The sequence below is a fragment of the Peromyscus maniculatus genome, chromosome 8 (genome assembly GCF_049852395.1).
Source record: "Peromyscus maniculatus bairdii isolate BWxNUB_F1_BW_parent chromosome 8, HU_Pman_BW_mat_3.1, whole genome shotgun sequence".
NCBI lineage: Eukaryota > Metazoa > Chordata > Mammalia > Rodentia > Cricetidae > Peromyscus > Peromyscus maniculatus.
Window position 1 is genome coordinate 43675745 of NC_134859.1, and position 20093 is coordinate 43695837.

General features: G+C 48.3%; 2 protein-coding genes across 8 annotated transcripts in view; one reads left to right on the top strand and one right to left on the bottom strand.

Annotated features, from left to right (window-relative positions):
• Positions 1-20093, bottom strand: part of Snap47 (synaptosome associated protein 47) — a 71799-nt gene that overhangs the window by 42293 nt on the left and 9413 nt on the right. For 2 of the 6 annotated variants that reach the window (XM_042284108.2, XM_006997226.4), the window contains exon 1: positions 6914-7046. The exons of 1 other annotated variant lie outside the window; for it this stretch is intronic. The gene's annotated coding sequence lies outside the window, so the exon portion shown is untranslated. Of the gene's footprint in view, positions 1-6775; positions 7047-20093 lie in introns of those variants that run through there. 3 more of the 6 variants (XM_076542454.1, XM_042284106.2, XM_076542453.1) reach the window with 2 other exon arrangements.
• Jmjd4 (jumonji domain containing 4) lies at positions 7244-15737 on the top strand. Of its 2 annotated transcripts, none has more exons than XM_006997228.4 (6): positions 7244-7508; positions 7697-7862; positions 9921-10055; positions 10192-10459; positions 11399-11545; positions 11789-15737. In XM_006997228.4, the coding sequence occupies exons 1-6, from the start codon at positions 7244-7246 to the stop codon at positions 12086-12088; spliced, it is 1281 nt and encodes a 426-aa protein (XP_006997290.1). In that variant the 3' UTR covers positions 12089-15737. The 2 variants fall into 2 exon arrangements, with proteins under 2 accessions (XP_006997290.1, XP_076398566.1); XM_076542451.1 differs by having other exon boundaries at positions 11471-11545.

The window sequence follows — 20093 nt, forward strand, 5'->3', positions numbered from 1 at the left end:
AAGCTCCATGAGAAACAGCCAGGAAGTTTACAGGCTGACGTCACTGGAAAGTGGGGAGATTTTCTCAGCTGCAGGAGACACTTCCTTCTGTAGAGAAGGCTGCTTTGTCTTTCTGAGGGAGGGGTTCAGCAGGCGAGCCTGCATCGAGCCCCTCCCTAGCACACCAGGGCCACCCCAGTGGCAGCCTCTTCTACTGCGACAAGCCACACTGAGTCGTGGGCAACAAGTCCCTGAACTAGGAAGCCGGTGCCTGATCCTTCTACCATATGCCTGGGGAGGCAGGGGGAGGGTACTGACACCTTCCTGCCTCTGCAGAGCTGCCGATACTCCAGTAAGATTAGTGAGCACAGGCTAGAGCACCTCCAAGCCATGCACGTGACCTCTGAACCCTTCAAAGTCACGGGGCGGGGGGTGGGGGCTGGAGCAATGGCTCAGCTGTTTAAGAACACTGGCTGCTCTTCCAGATGACCCAGGTTCGATTCTCCACACCCACATAGTAGCTCACAACTGTCTATTACTCCTGTTTGGGAGAGGGGGAATCTGGCGCCATCTTTTGGTCTTTAGGGTTACTGAATTCACGTGATGTTTATACATGCAGGTAAAACACCTGTAACACAAAATAATAGCTTTAAAAAGCACTGGCATGCACTTCTCAGAATTAGGGGAGCTACTTCAGCCCAATCAGTCATGGTTTCCAAGGCAGGGAGCCACACAGAACACTGCTCAGCTTCTGAAGACAGCCTTATCTAATTCCTGGCTGGAAGGGGTTTCCCATTGCTCAGCTATAACCAGACCTGCCTGAGAACAGGCAGGCTTGTTCAATGCCTGGGTCCATATAAGGAAAAAACCCACACTCAGCTTCTCCTACATTACCATCACTTCTGCAAACACATACGCGTGTGATGTCTCCTTATTCAGCACCCAGCAACTGGTTCTAAGGTGTACATTAGCTTGGTGGCTCCAGTCCACTTCCATGCAACCTCGTCTTCTTGAAGACAGTCTGGTCCTAAGATGGCCTTCACTTCAGACGCCGACCTCAAGCCCAGGCTACATCTGACCCACTACCCATGTGTGGGGGTTCACCATCTTCTCAGATTGGATTTGTTTTCTCCAACAGCTCACAGAACTCAGGGAAACACTTATACTTACCATTTGATTGTAAAGGCCATTAAAACGGATGCAGATGAAGAAACACACGGGGCCAGGTGTGAAGACGGGGTAAGGCTTCCGTGCCCTCCCTGGAACTTCTGCGTGTTCAGCTACCAGGAAGCTGCTAGGCAGTCTACCCGTGGAGGCTTCATGACATGGGTATGACTGACTCAACCACTAGTCAGTGGTGATCTGCTCAACCTTCAGACCCTCTTCCTTCTTTGGGGCCTGGGAATAAGACTGAAGTCCCCATCCTCTGACCCTGCCCTGGTCTTTCAATGACCGTTCTGCCCCGAATTACCTAGGGGCTGCTGGCTAGCAGAAGGCATATCATTTCCCAGGATTTAGGAGTCATATTCCAGGAAACAGGACAACACACTGCCACCTTGCTAGACACCACAAAAGGTTTGTTTCAGCTCCACAAGATTGTCCCTGTGCAGAGCATGAGTAGGCAGTGAAATTATCCACGGGTTCCCAGAAAATCTCCAGGCCCAGCAGTGGGGCAGCAGAGGAAGCTCGCCCTGGTCCCAGCTGCAGCTCCTCCAGCTCCACCACAGCTTTACAACTTGGGAAAAGTTACCTCAGCTTCTGGACCTCTGTTTACCCTCTGGTAAAATAAGTAAAAGACCGCGGGTCAATACCAGCTCTAGGTCATTCTGAAATTCAAAGAGAAAAGGACAGAGAACCAAAAGCTGAGGAGAAGAGAGCAAGCACTTGCCGTTAGGACATTATGGACAATAAGGATGAGAACTGTACCCGTGTTTGACAAACGCCAAGGGAGAAGCATGTGGCTACAACTTTTCCTACCACAGATTTCCAGGACGTCTTTTCCAGAAAGCCAAAATAAACAGATATTAAGTGGAAGGGCAGAAAGGAGAAAGCTGTTCCCACCCATGCAGCAGAAGCTGCCCATGTGTGGTTAGACCCCATGACCTTGCTTAGACTGACATGCCTCCCATGGAGTCCTCAAGAAGGGGGTCCTGGTCCCCTTGAACCCAGATCTTTCACAGGGCCCTCCACCCAACCTCTGCTCCTCAGAATCACTGATTTCACTCTTCTTTGCACTGGGTCTACTAAGCTGCTGTAGGACCACGTGGTAAGCACTTCAGGCGAGAAGCCATGAGTCTTAGTCACGATCACTAACCACCACAGGTGACCCATCAACCAAGAGGTATGGCTATTCCAATAAACTTCATCTACACAATTCTGGCAACTAGACATGGACTACAGGTTGTGGCCAATCTCATTTGTCAACACAAAAAGCACAGCTCTCACCTTAAATGGAGTAACAGAGGTTTCTTCTAGAACCATGTTGAGTGACCATGGCCCAGTGACACAGATGTAGGTCACCCCCAATTCCAGGGTCCAAAGTGCAAGCAGTTTCATCAAGTTTTATAGTTTTACAGAACAAAGAAAGTCATCAATCAAGCAAATGTAAAACACTTTGGTGGGTTCATCAGAGAGGTAGATATAGCAAGACGGAGAAAGCTTTTCTATAGGCCTCAGATGCTGTCCGATGACATTCTCAGCCTTTGGATTGGTAGAGGCTAGCGGTTTGCTAAGTTACTAGATGCCAGAGGTTTTTACTCTTAGTCACAGGATGTTACGGATACAGAGGCGGGCAAGGAATGGCTAGTCACGTGGCTAAAGTGGGCCCGAGATAAGGTAATTAGCTCCTGGCAACTTTCCAACCTCTCCACGTCACTATAGTTTTAATCAGACACAACTTTCCAGGAATTCTCCTGGACAACATCATTGGTCCACAAGCCTATTAAAAATCTCCTAGTTTAGCTGGGCAGTGGTGGTGGTGTACACCTTTAGGGAGGCTGAGGCAGGAAGATCTCTGAGTTCAAGGCGAGTCTGGTCTACAGAGTGAGTTCCAGGACAGCACAGAGAAACCCTGTCTTGAAAAACCAAAAACAACAACGAAAATCTCCAGGTCAAAACACACACCACCCTTCCTCCCTCCCTCAGACGCCACCCCCCCTCCAATCCCTGCCCCCAGTTTGACACAAAGGCGTAAGAGTACCGTGACAAGGCTGACGTCACCTAACCACATCTGTCAGGCCCGCGGGCTCTCAGTGCTTCACCTCAGACCTCTGGCTGCCCGCTGGGCGGCTTCATGACACGCCTACCAGGCATCTCCAACCAGTCCGGCCCCATCACCCCTCCTTGTTCAGTCATCTGTTGGGTACCTCAGGCTGTTCCAGGCCCTGGCCACATGCTTCTTATTCTCACAAAAGCTCTGCTGGAACCAAGAGTCCTTCTGGATCCCTTTCTTCCTCATCCTCCTAAGCCCATACGCAAATCCTAATGTACTAGGCCTGGCAAAAGTGAAGATACTTTAAAGAGACAACTGTGTCTCTCATTCTGACTATCACCAGAGTATTGAAACAATGGACCCCAAAGAGATGGGAATCTCCCCTGGAATCTCCAGCTGGGAGAAGGAAACGGTACTAGTCAGAGGGAACTTGTCTCCCAGAAAGAGATCTCCCATGATTCTAACAACTTATTAGACCACCTTACAGGAGACGGAAGATCAAAGACGGGTTAATGGTGGGTGGGGCCACACCTGTACTGCTTAGATATGCAAATCTTTGGCCTTCTATTTAATCTCACTCCAGGACTTGGGGGTTCACTGGGTCTCTTTGTCCCTCTTCCCAATGTGGCCACATTGAGTAAATCTCCTTTTTCTGCTTTCCACCTTTAATCTGGCTCTATTCAGACCTGGCTTAGGATACAGGCTGTGACCCCCATCTGGCAACACGGACAGCTCTCCATGATACCTTCTCGGGTTCGGTGTCATTCTTTATTGGCACAGCCCCTCCAGGACCTTCTCCCTTCATCCTGCCCCTTCAGTCAGGAAAGAGAGTTAGGAAATGTCATGCTTCCGCCAAAAACTCTTCTGAATATAGGATCCCTGAGGGTAAAGCACTTGCTTGGCATATGGGAGGTCCTGAGTTCTGGGAGAATGGGGGAGAGTGCAAAACAAATCACAGAAAACATACCCAACTCCAACCAGTCTACCAGGGCTCTGAGCTTCATCCTGTGGCCCCTTCCTTCCCATCCCTGCCTGAACTGCTCTCCACCTTGACACTTCTGCTTAAACGGCACCTCTGCCCTTCCTAATGCCCACCGCCAACCACAGCATCCCACACCTCAGAGAGCTTTCCAAAGGTAACCCGCTCTGTGCACCAAAGGGGACCTTCACAGAAGCGAGCCTTATGCACTCCATGGGCACCTGGTGCACACATACCAAGTGGGCCCTCCAGAAATGCTCTGTTCCTGAATTCTTTGTTTGGTGTCTACCTTTGTTAGGTTAATTTGCCTACACCAGTACAGGTAGAGTAGGAGCCCTGTGTGGACCCTCATGTGAGAGGCACAATTACTGTGGGAAGTCATGGCCAGCAATCCCTGGGTGTCAAGCTAATTCACATAAATGACGTTCTTAGGGAATAGGCCCACGTCACTTGACTGTGACTCCGAACACATTGGGATTGGCATAATGGGTCTCTTTCAGCATTTCCATCACACATGTGCCCTTGAGTAAAACTCAATAGCAAGTAAACAGCCTATTTTTAGTTAATTTCCAAAGTACCAGAACTCGCAACATTTTGCACACCTTCCACTACAAGGCTGGGAGAGAGAACAGTGCGGCAGTGTGTCCAAGCGGGGGCGGTAAGACTGGTTCTTTCCATTACCTGCCCTCCCGCTCTGCGGCAGACCCTCTTTCCACTCCCTCAGAAGTTCCCATCTCCACCCTGGGAGGCTCAGCCATGCTTCTGAGGATGTTTCAAACACCACAGCCTAGCTGCAGGGCATGCTCTAGATACTCAGAGAGAAATGAGACCATCCACTGTTTCCACCTCATCTCCTCCAGAGTGCCAACTCCGGTCCTTTCCTGTTTTCTTCTGGGGTGACTCTGCCCAGGATGCGCAGTTTCCATAGGTCTGTGTGGGCAGAGGATATGCATCACTAGCAGCCCCCAGCGGGGGGCAGGAGAGGCAGCTTTGTAGACACACACCTGTGTTTCAGGCCTCTCTCTCCAGGCCTCACATATTCGACGATGTGACTAACACCCAGAGGCCACCATGTGAAGACCAGAATTACAGCATTAACTAAATGAGGCTGGGAGCTCATGTCCCACTTCCTGTGTTAGGGGCTGTGCTGCCCCAGAGATCATGACAGCATACATACCTGCTGGGCCTGACCTCTTCCTCAGGGACACCGGTCTTAGACTAACAGGTAAAGCAGCAATTCCTACTTTGGTTTTTCATCTTTTATGGAAAAACAAACTGCTTATTTTACCTCTAGTCTCACGTCATAGCACAGAATTCTGGGACCCTAAGTGTCAGCAGTGGACACCAGAAGAACGTCCTTTAATTCAGTTCAGCTCTGACAATGTCTGCCAGAAGATGGCATCAGATCCCAAGGTTGTGGACTCAGTCTCCCAAGAGGCCCTACTTGAGTGCAGATGCAAGCCCAGGCCATGTCACCTCTTTTTCTGATGACCAGTACCTATAAATAGGGTCCTAGAGAGCCCTCCTTGAGTTGGATTTCCCCCAGAAGCTCACAGTACTCAGAGAAGCACTAACTTACATTTACTGTTTTATTATAAAGGACATTACACTGGGTATAAAAAGTTGCAAGAGGTCAAGTAGGAGAACTCCTTGCCCACGTTCTCCCTAGGCACACTCTCCAGGATCCTCTAAATGAGTTGCCTAAGGATTTTCTGGACATTTCATTACATGGGCATGACTGATTAAACACTGGTCACTGATGACCTACTTAACCTTCAGCCCTAGAGGCTGAGGTCTGGGTTCAAAGTCCCCACCCTCTGATCCTGTTCAGGTTTTCAGTTACCAGTTCCACCTGGAATCTACCCTAGTGGATGCTGAATGGTGTTGGGCTCCTTAGCATGCAAAACGGCATTTATACCCTCAGGTAGTCCAAGAATTTTAAGAACTGTATGCCAAGAAATAGATTAAAGATCTAAAATGATGTTTCCAAATATAACATGCTGCCAATGTAGGAAAAGAAGGAAGAGAACTCCAGGAGACGGAGGAGGGAACAGGAATAAAATGTATAAATTCATGTATGCCTGGAAAAACAGGCTTGATACCAGAAGCTTTAATGATTTAATGTAATTTTTGGATGACTTGGGGTTTTATTGCTGTTACTGTATTCTGGCTTTTTTTTTTTTTCTTTTTGAGACCAGTCTTGGTTTGTGGTTCAAATTGTCCTAGAACCCTCGGATCTTTCTACCTCAGCATCCCCAATGCCGAGATTAAGGCGTGCACCACAAGTCCCGGCATAAGGTTATGTGTTTCTCTCCACTTGAATTTCTCTATGAGCTGTCATCTCCTACCATGACCTAGCTGCAATAGAGTTCCACACTTTGACCAAAGAGTCACAATGAGGTCCACAATGGGAGAATTAGATCAAACAATCCTCTGCCTCCTGTTTCTACCCTTGCTCTCTTCCTAATCAACACCTCTCTACCTGAACCTCAGAATCTCCTAAAACTCACTTTTCCCCCTTCTAATTTGTCCCTTTCTATTTCTAGGTAAACACCACAATTCTTGGAAAGGTCCCTCAACCTATCCCGGAGACTCGGGAGCCTCACCACGCCCCGTGGATCCTCACCCTCCGCTCCGCACCCCACCAGGACTCTGTCATCCTTAAGGTTTGGGACTCATGTTCATCTCCAGTCTCGGTGGCGGGCTCGAGTACTGCCTAGCTGCGCGTTAGCAGTACCGCTCACCTGAGGCAAGAGGAGCGCGCGGAAGACGCTGTGGCAAGCGCCACCGGACCACCAAACACAGACGCCAGGAGCTGGGAAGCCGGTCCACCAGCGGGCGAGCGCTCGTGCGCCTGCGCGGGAGGGCGGGACTGCGTAGGGCGCACGCGCACATGCTGGGAGCGCCAAGGCTTGAGTTCCTGCTGGAATGCTGCCCCTCTGGTGTCTGGTTCCGGGCTCCTTTACTGTGGTTTTCTGATCCAAACTCGTCTTAGGAGGTTTCTCGGCCTCCGCTCCCCATCTGGAGTGTAGTGAGGAGCAGAGCTGGGCCTCCGGGGTCAGGTTCCCCGGTGGATGGATCGAGAGACCCGCCTCTTTGCCGAGCGGCACTACCGGGGCCTCGGGGGCCAAGTCCCTGGCTGCAGCGGGCCCGCACCCAGCAGTGTGACCTTCATTCAGGCGCCGGACGCCTTCTCCTACGCTGACTTCGTGAAGGGCTTCCTGCTGCCTAACCAGCCCTGCGTGTTTTCCAGCGCCTTCACCGAGAGCTGGGGCAGCCGGCGGCGGTGGGTGACGTCGGCGGGGAAGCCTGACTTCGAGTATCTGCGGCAGAAGTATGGTAGGGCGCAGGCGGACTGACCTGGGGAACTCGGAGCAGACAGGAGGCGTAGACCCCGGGATGGGAGGGTGGCCAGGACCGGACAGACGAGTGGGACCTGGATAATTCGCCCAGAGGGTGGCCGGAACCCAAGGGGATGAAACTGCACGTATGACTCGGCCACTTCTGTGCCGACCCTCTCGCTGCAGGAGACGTGGTTGTGCCGGTTGCCAATTGTGGAGTGCGGGAATACAATTCAAACCCCAAGGAGCACATGCCCTTCCGTGACTATATCGATTACTGGAAGGAGTACATCCAAGGAGGTTGCTCCTCCCCTCGGGGCTGCCTCTACCTCAAGGACTGGCACCTGTGCAGGTAATAGGACCGGCCGGCGGATGGCTGCTGGGGACTTTTCCCTAAGCAGCGAGTGCAGGCCTTCTTGGTAGAGCATTCCTACTGCAGTCAGAGGGGTTACGTCTGCAGTAGAGTTCTAGTCTGTCTCAAAACTGGTGGGAGGGTAGTTCCCTGGGAGGGTCACCATACCAGCCCAGGTGGACTGTCATGAGGAAAATAAGTCTTGTGTAGCTCTTGTATGGCCTCTGCTGTGTAATGTTTGAGCAGGTTCTCTCAGATCCTCTGGGACTGCCCTCTCCTGACCCCACTGAGGACAGGTTTGTTTCTTCCACGGTTGTTCCGGGGATTCTTGCTGTCTACTGGCCCATTCTAGACTCTCAAAAGGGGCAAGTGACCTTTCTACAACTGCTCTCACCCCACTTTGAAAATCCCTCATTATTTAAAGAGGCACTCAGCACCCTCCCTGATTAGCCTCTTCTTTTCTCACACATCAACTTATGACAGCTTTACTTAGGAGATTTTTGACTTTGTGATGTTTGCATAGGTGCAATGCATTTGGTAGAAACTACTTCAAGGTTTGAATTTTCCCAGGCTAGCCGTATGTGGTGTTTCTTCCCTATCCCTTTCCTCTATGTTGGACAGTGTCAAGAAGCCATACCCACTTCCAACCCATGGGTCTACTGAAATGATCACACCTCTAGAGTATGCTGCACTGCTCTGCTGAGCTACAGTGGTCGTCCATTTAGGCACACTGCTGCCTTTTTCTTATTGGAGTGCTAAGGTCTTGAGCATCTAAACACATGCTGTTAGTACATTTTTAAATTTATGATATTTCCAACTTGGACATGTCAGTCCATAAGCCCACTACATCTGAGGAGTTTCATGATGCTCACTTTGGGAAGAGCATCACTTCTTTCCATGGTGGTCCTGGGACTGGGTGTTTTCTCTGCCTTTCACAAGCACAGACTGTTGTGCTCAGAACCCCAGCAAAAGGCACAGCGGACAGGTGAATTCCTGTATCCCTTGTGTGCAAAATAGGGCTCAGAACTGTAGAATGGGATGGAATTCAGGCCCCTGCAATTTCCACAACTGACCAGATACAAAAGAAACACCAGCCTCCAGCTACTTTGGCATACTACTACTTCTTGTTTAGGCAGAAAGCTGGTCTATGCAGGAGCTGGGTAAAGCATGACTGGACACTGGTCCTGAATCTGTATAATGTTGAAGCAGGTAGAGATGGACTCACAGGCCTAAATACTGCCCTATGTAGTAGTTTAAAGTTTTAGGTAAACATTTGAGTTGGATTGTTTTGTTTTTTATTGCAGGGGGTAATGAATATTTCCCAAATATTATACTGGCATATTTATGCTAAAAAAAATTGTTCATTGTATTTAAATCCAATGTTTGATCATACTTCTGTCTGGAAGACCCTGAAACCAAAAAGGGCAGAAGAAGGCATGGAGTCGCATAATCAGGAGGCCACAGGGGAAGTGATGCCTGAGCAGCATTTAAGAGTCTGCTGAGTGCTCAAAGGCAAGCAGGCCTGATGTTTGGGGACCTACAGATAATTTGTTGCTACTGGGACCCTGCCTATCTCTGTTTGTTGTTGGGAGTTACAGGCACGCACGTGAGTCTAGAAGCTTTTTCCAGAATGATGTTGATGGGAGTTGTGCCTTCTCTGAGGCTAGTGTTAATATGATCCAGTGTTTGAGGACCCAAATGATGGGTTTTGAGGCTCTCACACCTGGGGCTGCAGCCTGGAGTTGCCAGGTAGTGTTCCACCATATATTGGTGAAGAAGGAGGCCATTAGCTCAGGAACTGGGATGGTGCTCACCTTGTGTTTGGAGCCCCAGTGACCACTGCCTAAATGGCATGGTTATGCCATGATGCCCCCAAAGTCATTTTATCTTCAGCATTCTGAACTGAGCAACTTGAGGTTCAGCTCAGGTCCTCAGGATCTGCAGCAGTCAAGTCCACTAGGGCTGGGTGATCTTAGGTGGCCCTATTTGATGTGGGTGGGCCTGCTGGGATGGGGCTCAGGGTAGATTAGTGCTATATAGCTCCTGTGCTTTCCTCAGAGACTCCTTGGTGGATGACCTGGAAGATATATTCACCCTGCCTGTGTACTTCTCATCAGACTGGCTGAATGAGTTCTGGGACGTCCTCAATGTGGATGACTACCGCTTTGTCTACGCGGGGCCCAGGGGCACCTGGTAATGACAGAAGGGACTTGGGCACCTGGTGAAGATGAGATGGGAGGTGTGACCATCTAGGGCATCTGCCTAGAGGCCAGCAAAAACCAGGGTCCATACAGGACTCCACAACACAAACCTAAAGCCCTTGCTGTAGGTCTCCCTTCCATGCGGATATCTTCCGCTCCTTCAGCTGGTCAGTGAACATCTGTGGGAGGAAGAAATGGTTGTTCTTCCCGCCAGGGCAGGAGGAGGCCCTTCGGGACTGCCACGGTAACCTGCCCTATGATGTGACTTCCGCCGAGCTCCTAGACACTCGCCTCTATCCCAGGATCCAGCACAGCAGCCTACCCCTTGAAGTCATACAGGAGGCTGGTGAGATGGTATTTGTGCCCAGCGGGTGGCACCATCAAGTGTACAACCTGGTAAGACAGTGCACATGACCCTGTTTCTACCAGACTCTCTCCCTCTACATCCCCAACTGCCTGTGTAGAAAGAAGGCAGTATTATTCCCCTGCAAGGGCTGAAGGTAGGGTAGGGAAGCCACAAGTGAGACTACGGAGAACTTATCCCCTAGCCCTGTTCTAACTTGGTTCCTCTTTCTCTTTTTTTGGGGGGTGGGGTGGGGGGATGTTTCGAGACAGGGTTTCTCTGTGTAGCTTTGTGCCTTTCCTGGCACTCTATAGCCCAGGTTGGCCTCGAACTCACAGAGATCCACCTGCTTCTGCCTCCCAAGTGCTGGGATTAAAGGCGTGCGCCACCACTGCCCGGCTGGTTCCTCTTTCTCTCATCCCAGTGTGTTAGCCCCATCATGAGATGGGATCAGCATTTCTTGGCTGCCCTGGCTGAGCGTCTGTTTTCTACCTTTGCCCACTATTCTTTCATTTCTGTTGCTGTGACAAACTACTCTGACAAAAAGCAACTTAGAGGAGAAAAGGTTTATTCCAAATTACAGCTTATCATTGTGGGGAAGTCAGGGCGGGAACTTGAAATGACTAGTCACATCACATCCACAGTCAAGAATAGAGAAATGAATGCATATATGTTTATTTGTGCTTGGCTCAGTTTTTCTACTCTTACACAGTTCAGGACCCTCTGCTTAGGGAATGGTGGTACTACACACAGTGGGTCTTCCCATATCAATTAAGACAGTCTCCCCACAGACATGAGCACAGGCCAATCCAATGTAGACAATTCCTCATTGAGATTATCTTCTCAAGTAATTCTAGATTGTGTCAAGTTGACAGTTAAAACTATCACACTCACCCAAAGCACCGAGCCTGGTGGATATGGAATGGGATTTCGTTTGCTCACCAAAGGTGATATCTGCTGTTGCCTCATGGAGCTTGTCCTCTGCCCTCCAGGACGACACCATCTCTATCAACCACAACTGGGTCAATGGCTGCAACCTGGCTAACATGTGGTACTTCTTGCAGCAAGAACTCCAGGCAGTACAGCAGGAGGTCAGAGAATGGAAGGACTCCATGCCTGACTGGCACCACCACTGCCAGGTGAGAAGCAGCCTGCCCATGTCGAGTCAGCTTCGGGTCCAGTACAGATGCCAGGGCCAGGCTTCGTGACTCAGACACACACACACACACCCCACCCCCCGGCCACCATCCTGGCTTTATACCTTTGTCTCTGGGTCCCATCTTAGCCCGACACCTGGGTGTGTGGGAGGGATCTTTGCACACCAGAGCAGTCTGAGTCTGCATGTGACCCCAGGGCTTACTTGCCCTTTCCTTTTGGCCCAGGTCATCATGAAGTCCTGTACAGGGATCAATTTTGAAGAATTTTACCACTTCCTCAAGGTCATCGCTGAGAAGAGACTTCTTGTCCTGAGGCAAGGCCTGAAGGGGGACACAGGGGACAGCGCGGGCCCAAGGCTGGGCCTGCAGCAGGCTGCATTTGATGTTGGACGCCTTGCAGATGTGCTGGCCTCTGTGGTTGCACATCCTGACTTTCAGAGAGTGGACACCAACGCATTCTCACCACAGCCAAGGCAGCTGCTTCAGCAGCTGGAGGATACTGTGGCTGCTGCTAAGGCCCTTTAGTACTCTACAGGTCATGATATAGGAAGAATTCTAGAGGGCAGCTTCAGAATTGCCGCAGGGCCTCGCCCAGGCTACCCTTCCTTGAGGCCTAGGACGTACCTCAAGGCTGTGCGGGTGCAGTTCTTGCAGTGTGGGCAGACACAGTCTTGCCCATCTAGTGCTGTTTCCCAGTATCTAGGCCCTGGATCTTGAGGAAGGTCCAGCCAAAACGGGAATTTAACTCATGGGGGCTAGAGGGATATTCACCCATTTAGCCTATAACAAGCCTGCCAAGAACTTAATTGAATGGTGATCATGAAACCGGGTTTCCTTGGAGCCTTCCAACCTCTCCTAGTGATCCTAGGACTCCTGAGTGATGGATATCCAGTCCATCTCTTGGAGGTGACCCTGTGTGACCTGGGACATAGAGATGCATATATGCAGTTGCCTTCCAAGCCTCTGTGTCCTCTAGTTCTGTCCTGGGAGCTCCAGCAGCTGGACTAGGAAGAGTTAACCTGGGTATGGCAAGTGGCAGGGGACTTCTTAAGCTGGATGTTGTTCCCCTGTGGCTGGAGGCACAGTGCTAGGTGGCTAAAAAACCCCAAATACTGATCTAGCCAAGTCCCCAGGATGGAGATGATGTGCAGGACTAGGGGGAAGTAGCATTCTTCCCCACAGCACTCCTTCAAGGCCTGGGCTCCTATGCTAACGCTGTGCTAGCCCATCTTCTGCCCAAGGGCACAGGGCTAAGTCCAGAGCAGAAGTACAGGGAGTCTTGTAGAGGAGACAGATACCCCAGTCTCAGGCTGGTGCTGGATGAGGCAGTGCCTCCTCTGTTGGCTGCACTCCCTGCCTGTGCTTCTTAGATGGAGACAAGTCATTGCTTAATGGCCTGCGTGGCTCCACATAATATCCTGCAGGCCACCACGTTCACTGTGCTATTTCTAGGAATAGGGGGTTGTGGCTGAGGACAGAGGTGCACAGCCTGTGTGAGAGCTGCTTACTCTGGGCCCCAGCATGAACCACCAAGATGAGGCACAGCTGTACATATAGTGTTGGACTTGTAGACCTTTTTGGAGACAGCTTTGCCTAAACCTGCAGCCTTCATGATCAGAGGTGGGGCCTCACAGACAGAAGGAAATTATAAGCAGAATTAGCCACAGCCTTTGCAGAGATCCTATGCAGGACCTGGTGCCAGTGACAGACCTTGTCATCCCCAGGAAAACCCTCTGGGTAGGGCCTCCTGGGAATGTTTTTGGAGGAGCCACTTGAGGCTTAGAGCGCTGACTTTTCAAGGCACAACCTGCAGAGTGGCACTAATGCTAGTTTACCCTGTGAGCTGTAGGTCCTACACAGACTAGGTAAGTAAGAATTTGGGTAGGGGCAGGGGCACCTGTATCTCTGCCCTGCCTGCCACACAGGTCTCCTCTTGGTTGGGACTACTGGGGAGGTGCTGAAGCTCTGTGGCTAGGAGAATATCTCTTGGTGTTAGATGTAGAATCAATCAATAAATCAATCAATCATTTATTTATTTATTAATACCTTCAAGCGCTTCGCCAGCTAAAAATAGTAACATCTCCAGATTCAGAGCCTTTACCAGCAGCATTGTCCCAGGGAATCCTCAAACATGACCAGGCAGATAAGCCTGCCCAGGTGGTGCCTTTGAGCTCCTGGCCAGGGGTGTGGTATCTGGGGCCCTGGCTCCTTTCTGTTGTGAAGACACTTTACAAAAGTGGCCCAGCAACTTAATGGGGCAGTTAGCCTTCCTTACTCCAGATTTGCAAAATTAAGGAAAGTTAACACCCTGGGCCATGTGTGACAGACATTACCTACTATGTACTCCCATGACCATCCTAACTAGAAATAACAGTCACACAGCTCAGCAGGTAAAGATGCTTGCTGTGCACATCTGTGCCCCTGAGTTTGCACCCCAGAATCCATGTGAGTGGAAGGAGGTATAGGGGAGAAGCCCCTTCATCTACCTCACAGACTGCCAAAACCCTTGCTTGCACCAAGGCTGCCACAATTTGATGTTTGTGTAAGGACCTCTGCTCAGTAGCTGTCTGGCCAGCCTTGGACTGTTACCACTCTTGTTGCTGATCCTTGTAGCTAAAACTTAGTTTTTCGTGATATATAATCTCCTTATTTTGCCTTTGCAACTTCCTGTTGCCCCAACCACCATGGGTACAGCCTTAGTTTACTGGCACGTGTTCCCACTGTGACATGGCTATTTACAAGAAGTAATGTCTTTTGGAAGATTATTTGGATGGACAGTTAAATATCCTCCACCTAGTTATGCCAATACTTGAAAAGCTTTAATGAAAGGAAAACATCCTAATCCCAAGAAGGGCTTCCTCTGCACTCCGATGCTTCTGGGTCCAGCCTCAACTATTGACCAAGGTATTTAACCTCTATTTGCAGAAATGGAGATAAGCCCCCACTACTCAGATCAGAATCTGACTAAGGGTGATGAGTGGGTTCCACAGCTGTTCTAAACTGTTGAGATGGAATAAGAAAAATGGGCAAAATGCAAGCAAGATCATTCATGATTTAATATGAAGGAGAGCTATACCCTTCTCCCCACCAGTCCGGCTTCCATTCCCCATTGTCAACATTATCCAACTGTGATCCAGAAATACTAAGTGAATGAAAGCAGGTATTTTGATCACATTCATACAACTTACTACAGTATATTGTTAGAGTTCTATTATGACTTCTTTCCTTACTATGCTTTATAAATTGTGATAGGAGCCGGGTGGTGGTGGCACATACCTTTAATTCCAGCACTCATGGCAGGATCTCTGAGTTCGAGGTCAGCCTGGTCTACAGAGTAAGTTCCAGGACAGCCAAAGCTGTTATAGAAAGAAACTTGTCTTGGAAAAAAAAAAAGTTTTACTTTTAGGTTGAATTTTTATTAATTTCATCCAGTCCTAGCTGAAATGAACATCTAAGAATTAACTCCTAAACTCATTTGAGACTAAAGGAAAAGGAATTGGGTAGAATGAACTCTAAAAGCTTAGATAAAAGCTTAGATCTTGATTTCACTTGAAAAGTTTGGTCCACAGCTTCCCCATGATTAATTTAGCCTATGAACAGGTTACTTTAACCTGCTGCATTTTGTCATAAATATAATTAAAGTTTGTATGCCAGAGTACTTCATATATAACAATATTGCTCTGTGTACTGGTTAGCTTTTGTCAACTTGACACAAACCTATACACATCTGAGAATAAAGAATCATAATTGCCGGGCAGTGGTGGCACGCGCCTTTAATCCCAGCACTCGGGAGGCAGAGGCAGGGGGATCTCTGTGAGTTCGAGGCCAGCCTGGGCTACCAAGTGAGCTCCAGGAAAGGCGCAAAGCTACGCAGAGAAACCCTGTCTCGAAAAACCAAAAAAAAAAAAAGAATCATAATTAAGAAAATACCTAAGATTGGTACATGGGCAAATCTGTGGAGCATTTTCTTGATTAATGATTGAGGTGGGGAAGGTACCACCCTGGGCAGGTAGGACTGCAGTATGTAAGAAACCAAACTGCAAGCTGGGAAGAGCAAGCCAGTGATCAGTGTTCCTCCATGGCTTCTGTTTCAGTTCCTGCCTCCAGATTCCTGCCCTGTTTGAGTTCCTATTACCTGGAAATGTAAAATGGAATAAATGCATTCCTCCCTGTAGTGGTTTGAATAAGAATGGTCCCCATAGGCTTGTGTATTTGAATGCTTGGTCTCTAATTGGTAGAACTATTCAGGAAGGATTAAGAAGTGTGGCTTTATTGGAGGAGGTGTGTCACTGGGGGGTGGGTGTTGAAGGTTCAAAAGTCCATCTCATTCCCAGTTAGCTCTCTTTGCCTCCTACTTTTTTAAAAAATATACTTTATTTTATGTGCACATTTATCTGTGAGGGTGTTGGGTCCTCTGGAACTGGAGTTATAAACAGTTGTAAGCTGCCATGTGGGTGCTGGAAATTGAACCTGGGTCCTCTGGAATTCCAGAGTAGCCAGTGCTCTTAACCACAGAGACATCTCTCCAGCCCTGCCTCCTACTTTTGAGAAAGGATATAAGCTCCAGCATCATGCCTGCCTGCCTGTCTGCTGCCATGACTCTGACTGTGATGCTTCTGGATTCTAATCCCCTGGAACTGTAAGCCCCAACAAATGCTTTCTTTCATAATTTGCCTTGGTCATGACATTTTGTCATATCAATAGAAAAGTGGCTGAGACACTCCCCAAGCTGCTTTTGGTCAGTGTTTTATCACAACAATAGAAACTTAAAATATTCTATTATAGTTCTTGGTCAAATAAAAATAGAGATTTCATAGACATTAGCTTTCTTTTGGCACCAAAGCCATGCATCTTTTCCTGCTAGTTATGATGAGATTTTGGTGTCTTCATCACAGTGTTCTGGGTTCAATTCCCAGTCAGAGAACCATGGCAAGATTTTAGCCCACCATTTAAGAAGCTTTAACTTACTACTGTATAATCCTTTTTATGTCTTATCAAGAATGAATGCCTTTAACAGCTAGGTGGTGGTGGTGGTGCCCACCTTTAATCCCAGTACCCAGGAGGCAGAAGCAGGGTCTCTGAGTTCAAGGCCAGCCTGGTCTACAGAGTGAATTCTAGGAATCCTTTCCTTTTCTTCTAAGAGCTTAAGATAAAATGAAATGCCTATTAATGGAGAATAAAGATGGGCTCTGATACTAGCCTCAAAAACGTAAAAATTACTTCCTTGAAACACTGAAACCACATTGATAGTGTTAATGGTGGGTGTCTTCCTCAATTGTTTCTCCCTTATTTTTACAGACAGGGTATCTCACTGAACTTGCAATTTACTGATTCAGCTACAGTTGTTAGCTACTAAGCTCTAGGGATCTGTCTTTCTCTATCTCACTAGCACTGGACTACAGACATGCATTGCCATATCCAGCTTTTTACAGGAGGGTTGGGGTCTAAACTCAGGTCCTCAGACGTACATAGCAAGCTCTTTACGAACAACTATTTTCCCAGTCCCAAGAAAGCAACATCTGGGCAGGAGATATAAAGCACCTCATTTGGTAGAATGCTTGCCTAGCATGCATGAAGTCCTGGGTTTGATTCACAGTATTAAGTAGATCAACCATGATGGTGTATATCTATAAATCCAGAAGTCTAAGGCCCATCTAGGATACATGAGACCCTATCTCAAAGGAAAAAACAAAGAAACAAACAATGGTCTGGCATGGTGATGCTCGCCTTTAATCCCAGCACTCAGGAGGCAGAGACAGGAGGATCTCTATGAGTTTGAGCCCAGCCTGGGCTACATGTGAATTCCAGGACAGCCAGGGCTATATAAAGAGACCCTGTCTGAAAAAAGACAAACCCAACTGTTTGTTGCCTGTGAGAAACATACCTAATTGGCAGATTCACACAGGAAGAGTAGAAGTGATGGAGGGAAAGAGAATGGAACAAATGCAAAGCTAAGCACAGCAATAAAAAGTGGCCATCATCAGGTATTGTTTCCTTCTTGCTGAGGTGACAAGGTAGGCAGGTTTCACTTTTTTCTCTTGCTTCTCAATGTTCACAAGGCATGACAAGAGAGTGATGAGTCATTTTCCCTCAGATCTACAGGACAAAGTGTTGTATGGAGCCAGGTTTTGTCTTGTCAGCTGGTGCATGCAAGCTTAGACAATGACCTCTGTGGGTCTGAAATTATACATGTGATCTCTGTATGCAGGACTTGCAATGGGGAGAATATAGGAGCTGCCTTCCAATCATAATGACTCACCCATAGACCACACCCAGCTAGCTGTTTCCTCACACCAGGCATGATCTGCCAGTGCATGTGTGGGAAATTCCCAAGAAGTGGCTGCATTTCTACTAAATGCCTCTGCGGGGCTAAGACTGGGGAAAAAAAAAAAAAAAAAAAAAAACAGTCTAAGAGGGAGCAGACACTGAGTGATCCTCCACACCGTGCCACACTAGTTCCTGTGCCCAGCTGCTACTCATCCATACACGGGTTGTCCAAATTCTTCTCCCAAGATTCCAACCAAAGATCCCAAGTAGAAGTCGCTGTACTTCTCTCTGCAGCACAGCCAGAATTTCTCGTCACATAGGTCTGAGTTTGGAAATCTGGGTCTTAGTCACAGCCAGATTTATATACCCTTACTGCTTCTTAGGGCAGTTACTTAGCTGGTGAAGAGGAATGGCCACTGAGACATGGAGAAATAAATATGCAAATGTCTATGACCCCCATAGCCATCAGGTTTGATAAAGTTGTGGCAGAAGAGTAGAGTGGAACATATAAATCAGTATATAAAAGGGAGCAGTGATAGAAACAACCCAGGGGAAGAAACAGTTTGGAAAGCCCACCCCCAGCTGAAGCTTAAGCATACTTACAAGAAGAGCACACTGTATAAATAATGTATTAAGATCCCGATATGTTGGTTAGCCTCTGATCTTTCTCCCCAGCTAAGGCCCATCTCCCTTCTGGGAAGCACTCTTCTTATTAAACTTTCTCTGCTTGTAAAGCTAGCTACATCCCTGTAGAATTCCTTCCAGGGTGCCCTCTAGGCTCCAATCTTAGCCTACAACTGAGCACAGCCTGTGTTTTCTTCATCTCTGCTTGATGTCAGCAGTGTCCATGAGTATCCCGATAGTCTGGACCACAACACTTCATAAAATAGTTGAACACAGTCATCTAAAGGTGTGTGGATTCTCAGGCATCAAAGGCTGAACAGTGATAGATGTTGTGGTGTTAACTATCATTAGTTGTGCTATAGGATACTGAAAACTATCCAAGCCTCACCTAAGGACAAACATAGGTGATGCCATGGGCTGACACTTCACAGCCATGTGAAGACTTCCCTTGGAACCCAAGATAAATGCAGGAGATGCATGGGATTGTGGCACCATTGGCCAGTTTTGATGTCACAGGATGCCATGGAACCTCCATCAGGTCCTGTAAGATAAGGCTATGGTATGTGACATGGTAATCCCAGAATCTAGGTTTTGAAACACAAAGGGTACCTTCCTTAGGTGTGAGACGAAGTAGGTACTGGGGCATGTAGCATTCTTAACCACTTTTTGTAGGTATGAGACCTAGATGAAGTCTTCTGGAAGTCTTATAGTATAAACCCAAGTAGTGCCCAGGGTTGTTTTGTTTGTTTGTTTGTTTGTTTTTTCAGAATCTCTTAACTCTTATTTGCTCTGAAAATCATCCCTAAGCACTATGGGATATTGAAAGGTAACATTTGGATTTTGAGTCTGGTGTCTAATCTCTTCTAGGAGTAAAATGAGAGACCATCTTACATCCCTTGAGTAGAGGAAAGATGATGCTAGGCCTTAAAACTTTAGCCGGGCGGTGGTGGCGGCGCACGCCTTTAATTCCAGCACTCAGGAGGCAGAGGCAGGCGGATCTGAGTTCGAGGCCAGCCTGGTCTCCAAAGCAAGTTCCAGGAAAGGCGCAAAGCTACACAGAGAAACCCTGTCTCGAAAAAACAAAAAAAAAAACTTTGATATGTGTAATCCTACAGGATGTGGATAGGGATGTTTGTAGATCATATATTGGTAGTTTTGTAGGGACCTAGTCTAAAGCTTTGATAGCCATATTCCCAGGGGTAAAGAGTAAGACCTTCCTACGCCAGGCGGTGGTGGTGCACGCCTTTAATTCCAACACTAGGGAGACAGAGCCAGGTGAATCTCTGTGAGTTCAAGGCCAGCCAACCTGGTCTACAGATCGAGATCCAGGACAGACACCAAAACTACACAGAGAAACCCTGTCTCGAAAAACCTAAAAAAAAAGGGGGGGGGGGGGAGTAGGACTTTCCTTAGTCTGCTGAAGATTTTTTTTTTTTTTTTTTTAATATCCCTCACTGTCATGGAACTCACTGTGTAGACCAGGCTGGCCTCAAACTCAGAGACCCTTCTGTCTCTGTCTCACCAGTTTGGGGATTAAAGGTGTGCACCACCACACCCAGTTGATGCTGAGGATTTTGATAACATCTGGAGTCTCAGGCCATGGATTGCTGATGCTAAATATTGGGGTAACCATGGTAAC

Bases quoted from the DNA above. Each gene is read 5' to 3' on its own strand.
- Jmjd4 (XM_006997228.4), top strand. From the start codon at position 7,244: ATGGATCGAGAGACCCGCCTCTTTGCCGAGCGGCACTACCGGGGCCTC. The intron at 10,056-10,191 runs GTAATGACAGAA...CCCTTGCTGTAG, and splicing joins GCGGGGCCCAGGGGCACCTG to GTCTCCCTTCCATGCGGATA. The intron at 10,460-11,398 runs GTAAGACAGTGC...TCTGCCCTCCAG, and splicing joins ACCATCAAGTGTACAACCTG to GACGACACCATCTCTATCAA.